Source organism: Acartia tonsa, chromosome 6 (genome assembly GCF_053477335.1).
Source record: "Acartia tonsa isolate MP-2025a chromosome 6, ASM5347733v1, whole genome shotgun sequence".
Classification (NCBI taxonomy): Eukaryota; Metazoa; Arthropoda; class Copepoda; order Calanoida; family Acartiidae; genus Acartia; species Acartia tonsa.
This window is the reverse complement of record NC_137265.1, coordinates 19,360,100-19,379,822: the sequence shown is the minus strand read 5'-3', so window position 1 is coordinate 19,379,822 and position 19,723 is coordinate 19,360,100. Positions and strand designations below refer to the sequence as shown.

General features: G+C 31.1%; 2 protein-coding genes across 2 annotated transcripts; both read left to right on the top strand.

Moving 5' to 3' along the window:
- Positions 1 to 1,943: 1,943 nt before the first annotated feature.
- Positions 1,944 to 9,355, top strand: LOC145323006 (neuropeptides capa receptor-like). Its single transcript, XM_080165393.1, has 6 exons — positions 1,944 to 2,028; positions 4,034 to 4,106; positions 4,404 to 4,444; positions 5,304 to 5,353; positions 8,436 to 8,497; positions 9,334 to 9,355. Exons 1-6 carry the CDS (start codon positions 1,944 to 1,946, stop codon positions 9,353 to 9,355), a joined length of 333 nt encoding a protein of 110 aa, XP_080021519.1.
- Positions 9,356 to 9,449: 94 nt separating this feature from the next.
- On the top strand, positions 9,450 to 18,699 carry LOC145323297 (uncharacterized). Its single transcript, XM_080165726.1, has 7 exons — positions 9,450 to 9,477; positions 11,979 to 12,039; positions 12,906 to 13,001; positions 15,308 to 15,349; positions 15,801 to 15,950; positions 16,242 to 16,438; positions 18,505 to 18,699. Exons 1-7 carry the CDS (start codon positions 9,468 to 9,470, stop codon positions 18,552 to 18,554), a joined length of 606 nt encoding a protein of 201 aa, XP_080021852.1. The 5' UTR covers positions 9,450 to 9,467; the 3' UTR covers positions 18,555 to 18,699.
- Positions 18,700 to 19,723: the final 1,024 nt, after the last annotated feature.

Here is a 19,723-nt window from a genome sequence, read left to right as displayed (position 1 = left end):
CCGGTTCTCATCCATACGAAAAAACTATGTCTAGCATTGTATTATATCCAGTTTTCTACGAATCTAGAAATGTACAATCATAAGATTAAAACCAGTTTTTTTAACCCGTGCCTTCGGCATCTCGGGGCTAAAAAACTGGTTTTAATCTTATAATTGTACATTCTATATCCGCGAAAAGCAGTTTATAATACGATGAAAGAAATAACTATTCTGAAATTATATCTGTGGCTCCTGTCTAAGAAATTAAGATAAGGAAGGGACATTGGACTGTAAATTAAACTAGTACCCTAACTTTTTATAACCATTCATCTTATTCGTTGGCTCCAAAATTTTGGGTACTTCTATTTGTTGTGTTCCAAAGTTAATGTGTCCAAACTTTTCAACCAGTAATTCTAATCTATTGAGATGGGGTAACTTTGTGTAACATTAATTAAATCAAATTATCGTCCATTGTCTTATCCTTTTAAATCCCTGATGAAATCTCTGCAGGCTAAATAGAAACCTTTGAAACTTTTCCAATTTCATTATGCCATAACTTTTTCATTTTTGTCATATATTTATTATACAAAGTAGAAATATGTCTGTCCGTCTGTCTGTCTGAAGCTTAATATCTCAGTAATTGCTGAACCGAAGGGGCTCTACTCTTTTTTCTAAACAAACTTGTTCACAAAAAAAAACAGTTAACATTTATTGTAAACAGACGAGTTCACAAAAATTTTACTTAATTTCCTAGAGAAAAAACTATCAAACCTAGGTTCATTAGCGAAGCCGCTAGTAAAATAACTTATAATAAAGTTGACGTTTGTAGGTTTTGACATTTTTTTGAATAAGGTTTCACATGAAAATTAAGGAAAACAATTTAACACAAGGACAACAATGTCCAAAAATTAACATGAAAAACACTAGACCTACTTTGATTAGTGCTTTTCTCAATTACCTGACGAAGCACGGAACCATCTCCCATATTTATTTTAAAAATTGATAAAAACAAGGGAGGGGCTAGTAATTCCTGTACCTAACCCTTGCCGGGAACCTTTCTAACCCCTCTAGGACCTATTCCTGCAGTGGTGTTTCAACTAAGCAGGGCTACCCAGTAACCAAAATAACCTAACCTAACAATTCTGACTTAAAATAATAAACAAACAAACGAAAAAAATGCCCCTTGTTCATGACAATCTAAAAACAAAGTGCCCACATATAAGTTTACAGGGAATATTTAAGTTTTTCTAGGTAAAAGTTTATTACAGCGTTGCGGAGCCGTTTGACTTTGGTGCGGCTCCGGCTCCAGCTCCGTCTCCGACCTAATATCAAGAAAAACTCGACATATTTTTTCCCACGTCTATTTTTGACTTTTGAAGGTTTTAAAAGTTCAATTTTTGATAATTTTTGAATAATTTAATAGGGGCATTTGCACATGACAAAACAGAGTTACCAAATTATAATTTATAAAAAATCTCTTTATTTATCTAGTCCGGAGCCGGAGCCGTTTTTAACGAAAATTACGGCTCCGGCTCCAGCAAAACATGGCGGCTCCACGGCTCTCGGCTTCGGCTCCGCAACACTGGTTTATTACGTGACAAGTTAATTTCAAATGAACAAAAATAGATTTATTTATTACCCTAGATGGGCTGTTAGACATATTAATCCAATTAACCTAGAAAGAATCTTTATTCGACGGTTTTGGTTTATATTTAGTCCCGCATGATTCATTCTAAATAATACTCACGTTTGCCAGCTATAATTTACCGAAAGCCAGCTTTGTCGATTATTAACTTTTTGAAGCTGCTTTATTATATACTGATAAAAAAAATGCGCTTTCCAACCAAAATTTGTACAGAATCAATAATATAGCATAGCCGTATTTTTTTTATTAGCACAATTTACTGATTAGATATCTAGATCTGCTATAGTTATTTAAATATAAATATTTGATGAATTTAAAGATGCCACTATACTTGATGGCTGCATCAACTGTCCTGTATTTTGTCATTCCTCTCATACTTGTGGTCATTCTCTACTTGAAAATAGGTAAGCTTTACATGTTACCTGAGTCATTATAGTATTGATAATTTGCGTGTCCGGGAGATGTCGGGTTCGAATCAGGACAACGCTAATATTGTACCTACTGCTGCTATTTCAGGCTCATGAAATAAAAAATAGGAGTAGATGAAATGCTTTGGCCCATTAATGTGCACAGTTAGGACTTCCACACAAAAGTCGTTCAAATAAAAGGTTAGTTGTCTGTTGGGTAATACTTATTTTGCGAGGAGAAGGTTTCAAGGTTTGTTAATAGAGCTAGAACTTAAAGCGACTCCCCGCCTCCAAGTAGTAATTATAGGTAAAGGTTCACAATTTGTTTTTATTCTTTTTTTTATGCATTTTACTTGATATATAGTACTTGGTATAATTGATAAGAATCTTAAAACCATGGAATACAATAAATTATGGTTAAGTTATTCATATAAAGAATAGAAAATGAATAAATTATTGTTTTTAGTTGCGTAGCATCTCAACAATCATCTCTTATAACATATAATTTACATAAATATATATGATAGACAATTTTTCTCTTTCTTTTTTGTGGGAGGGGAAGTCGACCCCATCCATCAATTCAATTTTAGTTTTTAAAAGAAAAGGAAATTTGATGGTTCATATTTTTATCAAGGGGTAATTTGGAGGTTAGTGGTACTCTAATTCAAAATAGTTTCCAGGACCAATATGAGAAACTAAATTGTAAAGAAGAACCATATCGGTTGAGATGTTAGCGAGAATCATTACATAGGGCAGAAATACATCATGTTACTCTTATATAAAGCTTGGCCCTTTGTTGGTTTGACTCCCTTTCGTTCTTGCTACTTGTCACTAGCGATATTTTAAATTTTGGTCTTTTCTGTCCTTGTTTTCCAATATTTTGCAAACAGTGTCAGAATAAATCATATTTCATCTCTCTACCTCACAATATACAAACAATTGAGATACCATATATTTTCTCATCAGTTTAACCCAAACATCACATTAACTTTTTTTTTCAAAAGAAATGGCTTTGATTGTTATATCCTAATTGGTATTTTAATTTTCGTTTTGAAACATTAAAAACATGTGGCTTATTATTTTTAGTAGTGAAGCTACTCTATAATTTGAAATGTCCGTCTGTCTGTCCGTAAGAGAAACATTGGGGAAACGTGATTTTCTCGGCATCTTTTCAAAATAGACAGCTGAAACTTTTAGTGAAGATTCCTATGACATATGCCCATCTAATCTATACTTTGTTTTGTCCATTTGTCTGTTGTTTTCTAGATTTTCATGTTTTCGTAACTTTCTCAACTTCTTTTCAAGATAGATGGCTGAAATTTCAGGCATTAATTAATTTTACATTCTACATATTTTCACAAATTTTTATTAAGATTTGTTTATTAATTGGGGTGCTAGATCAATTCCTAGATTTTTTGGTTTTGGTGATTTTCTCGATTCCTATTCAGGTTTGACTACTTAAATTATCAGGGATTTAATATGGTCATATTCTACACATTTCCATCAAATTTCATGAAGATTTATTTATTAATTGCGGTGCTAGATCGATTCCTAGATTTTTTAAGTTTTCGTGATTTTAAAGGTTGCGTGATTTTACAGGTTTCGTTATTTCCCTATTTTATCAAGTTTCATGTTTATTGTATGACACTGCTCTGTAGTATTTTTTAAAAAATTTTTAGCTTCGCTACTTTTTAATTGAAATTAAAAATAAGCGATAGAGTATTTTTTTCTATATCCCCCTTTCCACCGTACTTTTAATTTATTTCATATTAAAAGAGGGTGAGGGGGGGAACAGTAAAACCTCTTTAAAAATCATGTATAATTTTCATTGTATTTACATTTATAGTTAAACATATTGTAAAAATTGTAAACCTAATTGGACATAATTGTTAATTATTTTTTTTATAAGCCAAATTTTCAAAAAGGATGGAGTGAAAGTAAAATTAGATGCAAAAAAAGTGATATTTAAAGTAGTACCTAATGGAACTTAATTTTGCTTCAGGGTTAACAATGAAACGGAGTAAGATGCAAAGATGTGCAGCTTCGTGTCAAGGAAATCAATGTAAAGCAGAAAGGTAATGAACATCTACTTGGTTCATTTGAAATGTCCGAGAAAATGAGCCGTGTGACCTCATAAAAATGAGGAGAAGTGAAAAGGAACCCCCTTAAAAAGAGAAAAAGAGATGGATTTATTGACACCACACGGCTCATTTTTTCGGACACTTTGTAGAGCTTCACAAAACCTTCCTGAAATTCTACTAATTTTCATTTGCATAAATTGGGAAGGGGGTTAATATATATAAAATATGTGTTTAATTAACAGTTTTAGTAAAGCTTAAAGTTCATGATTGTAATTAAAAAAAATATTTTAGGACTTTGAATCAAGGCCGAAAGACAGTAGTCAGAATGCTAGGTGAGTTTTAGATTAAACAATAGATAATACCTCAGAGTTGCCCTGGAGCATTAAACCCCCACCCCACATTTTTTTGGAAATAGAAAATAAAGGGGGGGGGGGGGGAGTTTCCTATGCCTGACAGCTTCTGGGTGCCCTAATACTGAATGGGCTATTCCTTCGGTGACCTAACCCTGCGAGAAAATGTAAGAAGATAGAAAGATAATAGATCAAAATTTTGATCTACTACAGACAAAATTTGGTAGTGTACTAACTTGCTAAGAATTAGGGAAGTGTAAATTATCTTCTATTGTTCTATCACTTTATTTCTTGGTTTAGCCAATACTTCATCATTAGTGTAACAATATTAGATATGGCGAAGACATATAATTTATTTTCCACTTTATCCATCTATTTCACGCAATGTCACAATGTTGTTGGCCAAACACTTCACAAAGCAAATATTTTTCATATAGTTAGGGGCAGTACGTCTTATAAACGTTATTATGTTGGACAGGTATGTTTAAAACCTAATCACTTTTACTTTAGGGCTAAAATATTGGTTTTTGAAAGATAGGTACGATTTTTTGTCTTCATTAGGTGGATGAAATACCCTCCATTAAATTAATAAAAATCTGTCGAAGCTATGAAAAGACAGTATAACTGCCTTCCTGTCCAACAATCCTATCCCTATAGCTGCTACGCTTCTAAAGGCCTTTAGCCAGATTCTTCGGTACATACAGACAAACAGACAGACAGAAATTTTTATATAAGAGTTTTGTTATGTCAAAAGAAGATTATAAATTGAATTATTTTGGTCAAATGAGAAAAGAACCAATTTGTTCTTTTGTGTTTGTTAATATGATTTTATTTTTTTCAGTTGCGGTTGTGTTTGCTTTCTTCATGTGTTGGTCCCCTTTTCATTCACAGGAAAACATTTTATAAATAACTGAGGATATCAATCAGGAATATCATGGATATTTCATATTACATAATATAAAGTAGTTAGTTTTTTTTTGTCCAAAGCTTAAGATCTCAATTACTGAACCGATTGAGTTCTCTGTTTTAGATAAATTTTCCACACGTCCTGTGATGGTTTTAGGCTATTTTGTTTTCAGATTTAATTCTTGGAATGGTTTTAAGCTTCGAATACAGAGCCCCTAGATGCTAGAGTTATTAATGCTAGATGCTAGTATTATATGAAGTGGTAAGGTCTTTTTTTTACTGTAGATTTACATTTTGATAATTACTGAAATTTGTAATATATCAAATATACCAAGCTTCACATGGGCCCCGTGATGGTTGTAGAATATTTAGTTTTTAGAATTATGTTTTGAGATAGTTTCAGCATTTTTCTACTTTCCCCGCCCCATTCGAATACAGAGCACCTGATAGGAGCGTAGCCGCTAATATATCAAAAAGCAAAGGTCTAGTCTTCTATGTAAACTCTTTTTAAAGAAAAATTTATGAAATATTGAAATATTCCTGAAATAATTTCTTACTATTGAATTAATGTACCTTTGAACTTAACAAAACATTTGATTAATCATACCTTAAAGTTTCTACTCTTATGATTCCCTGTATTTTTTTATTTAAATAGCCTAAAACCATCATAAAGGATAGAATATTGACTGACATACAACTAAGTTCTAATATTTTCGATCTTTTCCTTTTCCCTTTGCTAAGGAGGATTATACTTTTATCCCACAACATTATTTATGTAGCAAAGCTTCTCTAATGTTAGCCATTTATAATGTCTGGTAAGTTTAGAAAACTTTTACAACCCCAAAACTTTTATTTTCCCCTCATTAAGTATTTAATCCTATACCTTCCCCCATCCCCACATCCTAGAAAATGCTATGATGCCCTACCCTTTCAAAAGAAAATAATAAGATTTTCTACCTAATTAATTTTTGCAATAAAAAAGAAAATTTATTTGTTTTTGATTTTGATTTTCTTAAATTTCATTTCTAATTTATCTAATTAAAAAATACAAATTGCTAGTTTTGTTGTACTGACACAGTTGTACTCAAACCTTTTTCTTTAAACTAAATTAACTGCTAAGACCCTAGAGGCCTCTAGGAGCACTTGAGGTTGGGGGGGATGGGAAGTCGTCCCCTCCCCCCACTTTTAGATTTAAAAAGAAAAAGTAAAACATTTTGGTGTGGGTTAATTCTTTTAAGCGGTGATTTCTCTTGGAAGGGTTTTGGTACCCTCGCCTAAAATAGTTATAAACCTCTCCAGGAAGTTTTACTGCAAAAGAGAACCAAATCGGTTTAGCGGTTAGCAAGATATTCGGTACAAACAGACAGCCAGACAGACATCTTATAACTTTCATATAAGGATATAATACACTCATATATTATTTAGTAATTCTTGGAAACATTAAGTAACGGATATGTTCATTCTTGTAAAGAGCAATTTTTTATCTAAAAAGATATCTGTAATAATTCTTAGAACTCTTTAGATATACCATAAGAAAGTAATGGAAAAATATAAAAATTTCTAAATGCTTTTAATGAAGATTACAATCAACAGTTTTATACTTTTTGACTTAGTACATACTTCAAATAAGTATAACACCATAAAAAAGCGAAGATTATAAAATCGTAAAAATCACAAATGATAATAATAATTTTGGATTAGCATAGCTTAAACCCGCGGCCATAGCGTAATTGTTAATGTAAGGTTATTGGTTAGAGTCTGGACCAAACTGTATAAATCTAGAGACGTTAAAGATGTTATCTACTTTGACTATATGAGGCTTGTGACATCAATAGTAAGAGTAAGTAGAATGCCTTGGCTATTAAAAAAGGCTTTACAAAGCACAGTAAGAACTCCTAGCAAAAGATCTAAGATTAAAGTGCTAGTTACTTTACCAAGTACCACAATTCTAGACAATTTTTCCTTTGGTGACGGACCCGACAATAAGGTTATATTGACGGCAGTCTCCCTCATACGAGGTATTTACTAGACGTTGATCACATTTTAAGACGTATCTACACATATTGGTTAGATACTATCAAACTTGTATTATAGATAAGCTTTATTAAATGTTTTGAAAAATTATTCTAAGTAATATAAATAGATTAAAAGATACAAATACATGTGAATACAAATATAATAATAAAGTTAGTCTGATAAAGGTATAGAACTTTAAAGTTTGAAAATTCAACAAAAGTTTGACTAATTTGATAACTTTAGTATCTAATTTAGTTGTTCTTTTTCTTTTAAACTAATAATTTAGTATCTTTTAAAGTCAACCCGCGACTTGGACATACCACATAGCGCATTCACTAGTTGGCAAAAAAGTGATAGGGTTGAATCTCGGTCCAACACCGTGTCATAACTACAGAAGTTAAGTGGTTTCATACTGCTGTTATGTTAGTTGCGGGACATAAATAAAGAAAGGTAAAATAGAAAACGATATTAGTTAATTGTTAGAAAATCACGACACCTTTAAAAATGTTTTTGTCATTTGTTGCATGACGTTCAGACAGACAAATTAATTGTATAATTCGTTATGCTCTTTTAAAAAAAAAACAATCTATATTAAATAGCATGGAATAAAAAAGTCATTTTGTTTTGGAGCTTTATTACCTACTAGCGGCTTCGCCCGTAGCCTCTAGGGGCTTTGCTCCAAGAGGTTTGATCAACCTATTTTTGTGTTATTTAGATTTAAAAAGAAAATTTTGGGGGGAGGGGGGTTAGTCGACCCCCCTTTTTAAATTTTAGATTTGAAAAGAAAAACAAATTTGGGGGTGGGGATTTTTCATTTTTTTGGGGGGTTGGGGGTGTCCCATCCCCCAAGAAAATAGCTTAAAACGATCACAAGACCATTAGGTATTTTCCCTAAAGAGTATAGCCCAATCGGTTCAGTGGTTACTGAGATCTTAAGCTTAAGCTGCGCTGCAAAAAGATGAATATACTATTATACTATCTAAAACAAATAAAAATATTTTGAAGCTTTTTTATGCGAATAAGTGGATAAAATGTTTTTAAAAATGTGCAGAGATTGATGTTTGTGTCGGTTACTCTGTATGGTGAATGGACTCCAGAGCTGAGGAAAATAATGTTTTTATTACTACAAATATTTTGGTACCATCCCTATTATCGACTAACCAAGAAAGAGAGAGAGAGGGGGGGGGGACAATGTGCTGTTTATTGCACAGGTCCCCAAAGTTTTATAATAGCGTTTTCTTATTAGTGAGATGAACAACTTTGGAGACTTTTAAAGAATTTTAATTAGTTGGTTTATTAAATCAATTGTCCATACGTTTCAACCACTAACTTATATCTAAATAAGGGGTAATTTTGTGTATTAACTTAGGGGATGTTCTCCAAATAGTCGGCTATTGTCTTATCCCAGAACATAACCCAACTTTAATTACCTAATCCAATAATAAAGTAGAGATGGGTTTATTGGTGTTCTAATGGCGATTAGAAACACATTTCTACGTTTTCGAGATGCTATCATCAATTATATCTTTTTACTATATATCAGTGTTACTGTTGGTACGAAATCTACAAAATCTACGAAATTACAAATCAGCTTAAAATGAAAAAGAATCAAACATTTAACTACTGATTACACCGTGATAGTTACCCCAAATGAACCAATTAATAGTTATTTCTTTCATCGTATTATAAACGGCTTTCCGCGGATATAAAATGTACAATTACAAGATTAAAACCAGTTTTTTAGCCCCGAGGTGCCGCAGGCACGGGCTAAAAAAACTGGTTTTAATTTTATGATTGTACATTTTTATATTCGTAGAAAGCTGGTTATAATACGATGCTAGACATAGTTTTTTCGTATGGATGAGAACCGGTTCCTATCCACCGGATTCGAATGAATACGAGAAATATAATTATCTAACTAAACCCTAATATAAAGATTTTTTGGTTAGGAAACCTAACAACATGATTTAATAAACAAGTTTACCAAGTTTGTTTTGTGAAAACTATATATAAAATTAAGTTGAATATAATTCTAAATAAAAAAACATTATTTAAAATCAGGAAGGGTCAACACATACTATTCATGTGCTCAGGTGATTATTTTATATGTACATCATTAGTAATAGGATGTATGTGTCTGTGAGCGTGTGTCTTAAATGATCTTAAGATTGTTTTGAATGACAGATTAATTATTTCCAATTTCTAAGGAATAATTCAACTTATAATGGTATTATAAGCTAATCTATAGTAAGAAAGAATAGTTCAACGACAAACCTCCTGAAATGACAAACGTCCTATATAATATATCTTAAAAAAACTCGTAAAAAATTAAAAGAAATTAAATCTTCCAAAATTTTTGTAAAAATGTTCGAAAGTTAGGGAATACATTAAAAAAAAAAAAAAAATGTTATGTAGGGTTGTATCGGGTTCAAAACTATTCAGTTCGATAGCCAGAACAGACTTTGGAAAGACTGTCGGGCAGATTTTTAAAATTTAGCCTATGGATGCAGTTATTCAAGAAACAAAATTCACTTCAAAAATTTGTATTTCCTAATTAGTACGTTTTTCTCAATAGATGTCCCTTTGGGACCTTTGTCCCTTTAAGACGTTTGTCTTTTTAGGACATTTGTCGGTGTACCGAAAGAATTAAAACTACTATAATCTTTTTATCGTCTTAGGAAAAAAAACCTTACATTTCAATATACGCACATACAAGCTTAATCAATTAAATTATATTGAAACTCTGATAAAAAAAATGAACCTTCAAACCCCCAGTTAATGGAATTAGTAGTACAGGAAAAATGCATAACATGTTTTTTTCTCTTTCTTCTCTTATTATGCATAATTAAAGAGAAAGAATTACTAATGTATATGCAAAGAAATGTAGTGTATATTAGGACTCGGCAGCCGTATAAAAGACTTAAATTTAAATCCGCCACTGTGGACTTTTTTTTCTCAAAAAGATTAATTTTCTGTTTAGGAACAGGTTTAAACATCCAACTGAATATTAATGTTATAACATGACGATTTCTCTTACACTTTTTCTTACGCGCAGCTGCCGAGCCCTGGTGCTTTTTTAAGACGAAGCTTTTATTCGATCAACGTCGGTCAGTCCTTCCACAACAGATACCACTTATAGTTAATTTAGACATGTTGTTCTATTGATTTTAATTCGGTATTAGTTAGGTACAATTTCATATTTTGAAATAAGGATTCCTTACACCTTTTATAAAGTTTTCAAGTAATTTTAGTATCTTAAAAAACTTATCTTTAAGGTTGAAAATTACATGCGTTGTTTCTAATTATATTTGTTAATGTTCATTTGTTTGAATTTTTTAATTTTTAAAATTCGCTTTTACTAATGTTGTCATACTTGTTTCTTTCACGGAAAATACCAGTAGATTCATAGTATGTAAAATTAAATTCAAATTGAACTAATTTCTGGATTTACCAAGGATGACAAAATCTACAAAAACGAAGATCTAAAATAAGACCAGGACAAACGAGCATTAACACTTGTTGAGTGTAAGAACTTAATATGCAGAATATATGTATGTATATTAGTTAAATACAGGATACTATTTAAGGACAAATTTTTCACTTTTTCAAAATCAGATAAATAGGACAAAACATTGCTGTCAAAAAAGTTAAAGAATCTACATGCTTTTGTAACGATTTTAAAGTTGCTACGCATTATAAAGCGTACATAACTGATACAGAAATTATCAAGTCTTTAAATTTATATGACAATTATAAAATCATTAAATCAACGTTTAGAGCTATTACTTTATTTTATTGATGAACAGATGTTTAATGTCTTTTTGACTTTTGTATAGCATTTAACTTTACTGAAACAGCTTTTAAAGATTTAAGCTATTCTTTATTTGAATTATTATGATGTGCATAGGACATTCACACAAAAGTTGTACAATGCATGAGTTGATTGTATGTTGATCATACGAGCGTGACGCAGGAAAATCGACGTTTTATTATTTAGAATGTCTCTACCTCTTCCTAATATGTCAATCAAACCCTTCATTGAAACTTTTTAAGTGCCTAAACGAGTTTAAATTGGTTACTGACGGACAGCTGACGAGCCCTGTTTGAAAGAATAGACTGTTTTATAACCAGAGCTCGATCTTTAAATCGTTTTTATAGTGCGCTGAATCGGGGCGATTCAGAGGTGAACCGTAGGTGCGCTGGTGGTAAGCCACAGCGCGCCTATAAAACATGGATTTTTATAAGATTTTCGGCGCGGTGTTGTTAAATCGCCTGCGCACTAACTAAAATATCAAATATAAAATTTATTTTAAAAATAACTATAAAATGTTTTCACGATAGTTTTGCAATAAAATATTAAACTAATTTTTAAAAAATATTTATTTATTAAATATGAATCACCCCGATTTAGCGCGGCAATGCCACTAGTTGAGTACCATTGCCGCGCCGGTTCGGCGCAACTGACCGCGCTGAATCGCCCATGCCATTTCAATTTATAGATTAGTATTTAATAATTTGATGGCGCGCTGAATGAATCGCCCCGGTTTAAATCACCTACAAACGATTTAAAGATCCAGCTCTGATTTATCTTTAGGAGTTTTTTACTACTTCAACACAATCCTTAATCCTCTTCTCTACTCAGTCATGTCGAAAAGGTAAATCTACATTTTAAAATTTTTTCAAGGGTTTTTGGGAAACTTAAGAAATAATATTTTGTATTATTTACCATGGGTGGAGGGGACATTGGGCTGTTATAATATTACTAGTCCCCAAAATTTTATAATAAAGTTTTCTTATTTGTTGGCTTAACAACTTTGGGGACTTCTATTAAGTTTTAATTGGTTGGTTCATTTCGTTTCAACTATTAATTGTGATCTACAGTAATTCAGGGGCAATTCTGTTTATCATCATGCATTGGAGATGTACCTAAATTTATCGGCCATTGTTTTATCTCTTTAGATCCCCGATTATTTGTAGAAAATTAGCTTGAAAATTTTAACAAATTGGATTTTTAATGGTTTGAATTTTAGTAAACACAAGTTGTAAATTTACTTTTTGTGTTTTGTCGGATAGTTGAATTAAAGATTTTTGATGGAGAATCTCTTATATCCCTGAATTATCTGTAAAAATTTACTTATAAATCTGCAATTTTTCACTTCTTAGAAGAAATTTAATAAAACTCTTGCTTACAATTGATAAAAATCTTGTGTGATGGAATTTGAATATAATATAGGATTTGGGTGGAGTTTGGTTTTCTAAATCGGTAAAAGAATTGGAGGACAGGGGGTTGAGGCTAATTAAATTTTAGAACGCAAGAAAATCCTTTAAGGATGGAAAGGGGTTTTATAAATATTTTTTTTTCGTAAAGACTTTAAAATAGTCGGGTCTAATATTTTGCTACATAAGAAAATGCTCTTTCCCTAAATGACCCAGAATGGTTTTCTGGCAGCCTGCGGACGCTATGATGATGATATTCAACAAATTTGAAATTAAATTACATTTTTATCCCTCACTGTTTCAGATTCCGACGAGGATTTGCTGATATGCGCAAAAATTTCTGGGGGATTCCTGTGCCGAGACAAACAGAACAGAACCGAGGTAGAATAGAAAGACCCAGGTGAGAAAAGAATTAAATTTCAAAATTTAACATTAAATTTTCACTAATGCAAAAGGAAAAAAAATAATTGTTTGCTTTAATTTATCATACAATTATTAGTGACTATAAAATTTTATTAATTCTACGTTAGTTATAACTGCTACTAGTTTTAAGTTGCTAATGCTAACGTTTCAGTTTTAAGTTAGTAAATGGACAAAATCATTTTTTTATAGATCCTTATATACGTACAAGTAAGAGGATACCTATCTTTGTTCGTAAAGCAAATTCTTGCTATCCCCATATTCATTACTGTAAAGCTTCTAATACTTCGAGGGAAGGTTTAAAACCTGGTTTATATTTTCTGGAGGGTACCCGAAACCTCCCAAGAGAATTAGCCTTCAAAAAAAGTGACCCCCAAGAAAAAAGAACCCCCTGTTTCCAAACTAAAATTTGATTACAAATTTTATACTATAGACGGAATTAAAAAAAAATACATTACTTTTTAGAATATATGCGATTTGGAAATACATTTCTCAAACACATATAGAGGTTTTATGAACAAACAGTTCCCTTACATAAAGATATTATGAAAGGAAATAATATTCAGAATTGGAAAGAAAAGAAAGTTTATTTGTTTTATTCAATTAACTTTATTTGAACTGTTTTCAATGTACTTATATCTCATATGAAATGCATATAACTTCTAGTGGTATGCAAAAGGTTTTATTTTCTTTCAAAAGTTTTGAAGAAAATTCACCAAAAAAAAACATATATCTGGAAGGTTTAAGTAGATTTTTAAGATCAGATAAATTTAAAATTAAGACATAACATTGATTGAGGGCTCCTATAGATCGCAATAATCTTACCAACAATAAATTTTTGGGGTTATGAAAATGGATAAATATCTTTAATATGTCCTTAAATTGATGTGAATTGGAAATTGGAGTTTGTTAGTTTGTACAAACCAATCAAGATTTATTGCACCTTGCATTGATAATCTTGCAAATGATAGAAAAGGCTTAAAATTGTTGGGGCATTTTAATTTAAACTAAATTGTTTCTGATATTTAAATTGTTGAGTATCTTTGCAATCAACAAATAAATATAATACAAATTGCTTTTTAAACAATGGCAGTTCTTATTTGCAATTATTTGAAGTGCACAAAACAAGATGCATTTATTTATCTCCTGATAAAATATGAAAATTGAAACCTTAAAAGGATATTATTAAGTTTGATTAATTTTCTCGTTTTTATCTCAAAAAGATAACTTTCAGTACAAAAATGTTATTTTTTGCTGTTAGGATATTATCAAGTGAGTTAAACTTTAAATAATTTTCCAATAGATAAACCTATTTTCTTGTTGGTCTTAAAATACGCACTAATTATACCTCTTTAGTAACTCTTCAGCGATGAGGACTGTTTCGATGATTTATAATACGTGTCGATAAACCGCTCCATATTTGACAGGAAAAACACGCGATCCTCCTCTTTTTGAGTCCTAAGTACTCTTTATATTTAATTTTCATTTCTTTTGCTAAATTGACAAACAAAAAGTGCAATAGTTTTTCTTTATTTAAATTAAATGAATCAAATAATTCTTAATAATGATCTGCACTACATATTTGCAATTCTAGAATTGACGTACTATTTATTAATCTGGAAATTGATTTTGAATTTACATTTTAAGATTTAAATTAGATAAGTTAAAATTATTTTCTATTTTCAATAATAAAAAATATTATGAAAGAGGTTTTATGAAAGTTGACGTCTTATATTTGGATTTTTTTTTATTAATTCAAAATTGATTTCAGAAAGTTGTATTTTATAATTAATTCATAACAGAGGGGGATTCCTAAAATTTTTTTGGCCCACTTCCTCACTAAAATTAGTGAGGCTTGCTAAAACTTATTTTGATAAATCCTCCAAAATAGCATAAAAATCTACAAAAAATGAACAAAATTTTAATAACCCTTTAATGATTTTATATAAGTTTTGTAGATTTTTTATGCGAGTTTGGAGGACTTTTTAAAAAAAAGTTTAGCGATCCTCACTAATTTTAGTGAGGCAGTAAGCCAAAAGTTTTTTTTTAAGAATCCACCTCAGATTATAAAACTTCACAATAATACAGATAAGATAAAATCACCTAGTGACTGTAAGAATTGCAAACTTAAGAACGTGTCCTAAGTTTTAGGGTAGCTGTGCAATCTTGAATTAATATTTTTAAGAACAATTCAATTTATTTCTATGTGAAATTAAAAAAGTTCATATATATTTTTACATCAATGACCATTTTTGATATTGTTTTTTAACAACCAATTCATTTCAGACATTGGATTCCCAAAGATCAGAGAGACAAAATCTTACAGAGGTAATTACTACAACTTATATTTATACCTACTAGCGGCGGCTGCCCTAGAATTTAGACAATCTGTAGAGAGCATACAAAATAGCATAAAACCAACCCAAGGTCTAATTCTACAGTCATAAAAATTAAACAGCCTAAAGTCATCCCAGAACCTAGGTGAAACTGAAGCTTACCTCAAAAGGAGAACTCAAACAATTCAGTAGTTATTGAAATCTTAAGCTTCAGAAAAAAAAACTTTCAGGGGGGGGGAATGAAAAAAAGCAGTTATCTTTTTGCTTTAGGTTGGTGTTAACACCCACCCACACCGCAAGCCCGTCTTTGCTAGATTGAAAGATCTCACAAATGAATGGTTTCTGCTTTTTCGAGACGCTTTCCTCCCGAGACTCTCTCTGAAATATTATATGAAGGGCTAAATTTTGATTATTAACTTTTCAACCATTCATTTTTTACCTAGAGCCCTTGGTAATGGCGAGTTATCGTGTGAGAGCTCTACCTCCAGCGGACACCAACTCAAAGTGAGCAATGGAAAGCCCAGCTCAAACAAGGATGAATCAAGTAATGGCAGCAGAGCCAAGATTGCGGTCAGATTTCATGGGATGGACAGGTTAGTTTTATCGACATGTTATCATTTGGATGTTGCACAAGATTTTCATGTATTCTGATAAAGTGATACTTGCAGCTGGCTAAAATAACGATAACTCCCATCCTCCCCTTTACCCAATTCCCTTCCCTACTAGCTTATGAAAGAACAGACTAAGTATCAATGTTAAAGAGAATCTTCACTCAAATTTTAGCCTAAAATTACAGCTAGATTAACTGAAAAATTAAATTATAGAGCAGCTTCGCTACGCTACTTAATCAACGATTGCTTAATCTTATTGAGATTTTGTTTCAGCCGTGGTCAGATGATAACAACTACGAGAATAGCGGACAACCTGACACTAACCACTCATATCAAAGATAGTTCATTCTGTCACCAAGAGATGTCGCCACTGAAGAAGAAAGGACGGCTAGGCAACAAGCAGAGGGGAAGCCAGGCGGGCGATGATTCTCATCATAAATATAATAGTGTAGCCACATCAAATTTTCAAGGTAAAATTTTTGAACATTGAAATTAAAGGGGAAGGGGTTTCCTATACTTAGCCCCACTTAGGGGGGGGGGGGGGTTAACCCTGTGGGTTAACCCTGTATTCAAAATAGCTTGACCTAAAGTATAGACAAACACTCGAACTCCTATCTTATTTTCTTTTATTTTAAAATAAATGAGGGAGGGTTTCTCTGCTCAACAAGATATTTCAATGAAATAAAAGCCAATTTTTTATAAGGTGGACATAACGATACTTAATACTTTTTTTAAATACAATATTTCAAATTAAGCTATTTTACCTAACAACAAACAAAAGAAACATGTTTCAAAGGTTAGGATGGTGATAGTGTTTTTAACAGGATCTTTACAAATAGTTTTTAAGATTCACAAATCCGTATATTTTGAACCTAGATACTAAACATTTACAAAGTGTTTTAATCATAAAATTTACTCCTTGCGAATAAAGAAGAGTTACATGTACTTATAACAAAACAAGATAAGTTAAGAGAAAACACTGGAACTGGGTACAAAATACAAATAAATAAGTGTTTAATAAACTGAAGTCCTTTTCACTAGGTGTATTAATATCAAAGAAATCAGGAAGGAGGGGACATTGGATTTTTATTATAGTAGTCCTCGAAGTTTTATAATATTTTTTTATTAATTGGCTTAACAACTTGTATAGAAATTTGATTGGTTGGTTCATTAAGTGTCCAAACGTTTTAACCACTACATAAGGGGTACTTTTGTGTATCATCATTGGGGATGTACATCAATTTATCGGCCATTGTTGTATCCCTTAGAATCCTTGCAAATGAATCTCTTCTATGGAATTAAAGATAAGAGGTGAAAAAAAGAACAATGATGACAATATCTAAAAAGATCAAAAAGAAAAGATTTGAAAAATCGAAAATAAACAGAAAAAAAACAAAGTAATAGAAGCAATTTAATTCAGCAACAAAGCTGCCTGGCTTTTTAACAATTAATTATCATCCATTAGATCGCCTAGAAATAAAATTTTAATTTTTTAACAAACTAACAAACAATTAAAATATACCTATTAAAAATAAAAATTTCATTTTCTTTATATAATTTTTTCTCTTTAATATGATAATTTTATAATTAAATTAATTAAACAAATTTGCGTGGGTTCAGCTTAATTATCAAAATTAACAGAGGCTGAAATTCTTGATTAATTTTTTTCTTAAAAATTAAACTTTTGTACCTTATAAATTTTTATAACACTATAACGTTTTTGTTTACGGATCCTTACTCTTAGGAATCTATTCATAGCATCTTTGGATTTACTTTGCCCTTTCAGTATTAGATTTTTGTGATTTTCTCGATTCCTATTCAAGATTGACGGCTAAAATTTTCACGGAGAGAATATGTTCACATTCTACGTATTTCCATCAATTTTTGTTGAGATTTGTTTATTGGTTGGGGTGCTAGATCGGTTCCTAAATTTTCAAGTTTTCATAATTTACTCGACCCCTATTTTAAGTTAAAATTCTAAAAAATTTCACATAGATTTGATTGCTAGTGTTTTAAGTTTTCGTGATTTTCAAGGTTTTGTAATAATAAAATTTAATATTTATTTTTATGACCTTGTTATGTTTTTCCCGATATCCATCAACGATTTTTTAGCCTAGCTACTTATGGATGTTATCATCCTTGTTATAACACTAAAACGTTTTTGTTTACGGATCCCTACTCTAAGGTATTTATTCAAAATATCTATAGTATCTACAAAATTTCTATCTATAGTTTTCAAAGATTTCCTTTGCCTTTTCAGTATTACAAACTAAAGGCTACAGATTTTTAAATTGCTTAATTTATACAAATAACACGAATGACAACATTTATAAAAGCAAAGCCATGAAACAGTAAGACAAACGAACATTATTTCTTGTAAAGTTTCAGAACTGAAGAAAGATTTACTTACATTTTTTATAATTGATTATAGAGATGCTTCGCTTGTAGTATTAGATGATTACAAATAAGTGCTTACAGTTACGGACGGACGGATTGGCTATTATCATAGAAAAGCTTAATAAATATTTTATTTCAGAAGCTCAATGGAATTGCTCACTAGATGAAGTTAGAAGCTCCGGATTTTAGTTACAATTTTAATAGTTTTTTTTATGGCTTGCAAAATCATTTTAAAGTTGTCTTCTATAGTGACTCTATTAGAAGAGCCACTTTTATAAATGATTTTTTGCTTTCCTTGAAAGTGCCTGCTGATCACTGAACTCCCTCCCCACCCCCACCCCTTCTTTTAGATAAAATTTAAATATTGCATCTGTGTTATTTTCCTATGCCTAAACCCTGCAGGAGGCCCTAACTCTGTGGGGTCTATACTTGTGGGGACCTTACCCTGTGGGACTACCTGGTACCCAATACAACCTAAAGTAACCTTATCTATATTGATAATCCTAAAAACAAACTCTACCCCCCCCCTCTCCTATTTATAATGTATTTCAAAATAAAAGGGGAGGGTTATTCAGTGCTTAACAGGGCACTTTTTGAGAAAACACCTAAGATTTTGTAAATAAATGAATTGTCACTCAGTATTATTGTATCATTGTAACCAGTACCTAGATATTGTATTATTATATTATTGTATCACAATTATGTTTATATGTAGAACAGCAAAAACAAGAAGCATTTTCAGAGGGGAATGGATTTAAATTGGTAACCCTGGTTGAGATATGACCTTCAAACTTTGATATGTTCTAGTACATGTCCCTAATAGTATCTGTATACATTTTTAGCTCTATATCTCAACTTTGAAGTGTTTAGCAGCCATTCTTGCAAAAGGTTGATTATTTGAGCATAAGAAAAATGCGCTAAAACCATTTTTAGATGTTGACACCTAAGTTTTGAATTTTAGATTTTACTGTACTTTTTAAATAAAAACTGAAATATGTTTTGTTGTTCTATTAATTGCCTTAAAAAAACGAAGAAAATAAGCCATTAATCATTAAATTCTGATAACTATAAGTGGGGTAAAATTGCTTTCAAAAAAGTTCTCATAAAAAAACACACTGTATATATATTTTGAAAGAATGTACCTCAAGTTAGCCAAAAGAAATCGCCAATAGAAAATTTTTTTTGTGGGAATGGTTAACCTGCCCCCCTCCTCCCCCTATCAAAAAGCCTCTAAAAACTAGAGGCATAGTCGCTAGTAATTTATGAATTTACAAATTATACATTTATGTTTTATGTTGTATAGATATATTTTGTCAGAAATAGAGATGATTTATTTTTATAGATACTCTAATATGCTT

Excerpts from the sequence above, each read along its gene's own strand:
- LOC145323006 (XM_080165393.1), top strand. The coding sequence starts at position 1,944 with ATGCCACTATACTTGATGGCTGCATCAACTGTCCTGTATTTTGTCATT. Across the intron at positions 4,107-4,403 it reads AATCAATGTAAAGCAGAAAG|GACTTTGAATCAAGGCCGAA; the intron begins GTAATGAACATC and ends AAAATATTTTAG. Across the intron at positions 4,445-5,303 it reads GACAGTAGTCAGAATGCTAG|TTGCGGTTGTGTTTGCTTTC; the intron begins GTGAGTTTTAGA and ends TATTTTTTTCAG.
- LOC145323297 (XM_080165726.1), top strand. Across the intron at positions 12,040-12,905 it reads TACTCAGTCATGTCGAAAAG|ATTCCGACGAGGATTTGCTG; the intron begins GTAAATCTACAT and ends TCACTGTTTCAG. Across the intron at positions 16,439-18,504 it reads AGCCACATCAAATTTTCAAG|AAGCTCAATGGAATTGCTCA; the intron begins GTAAAATTTTTG and ends ATTTTATTTCAG.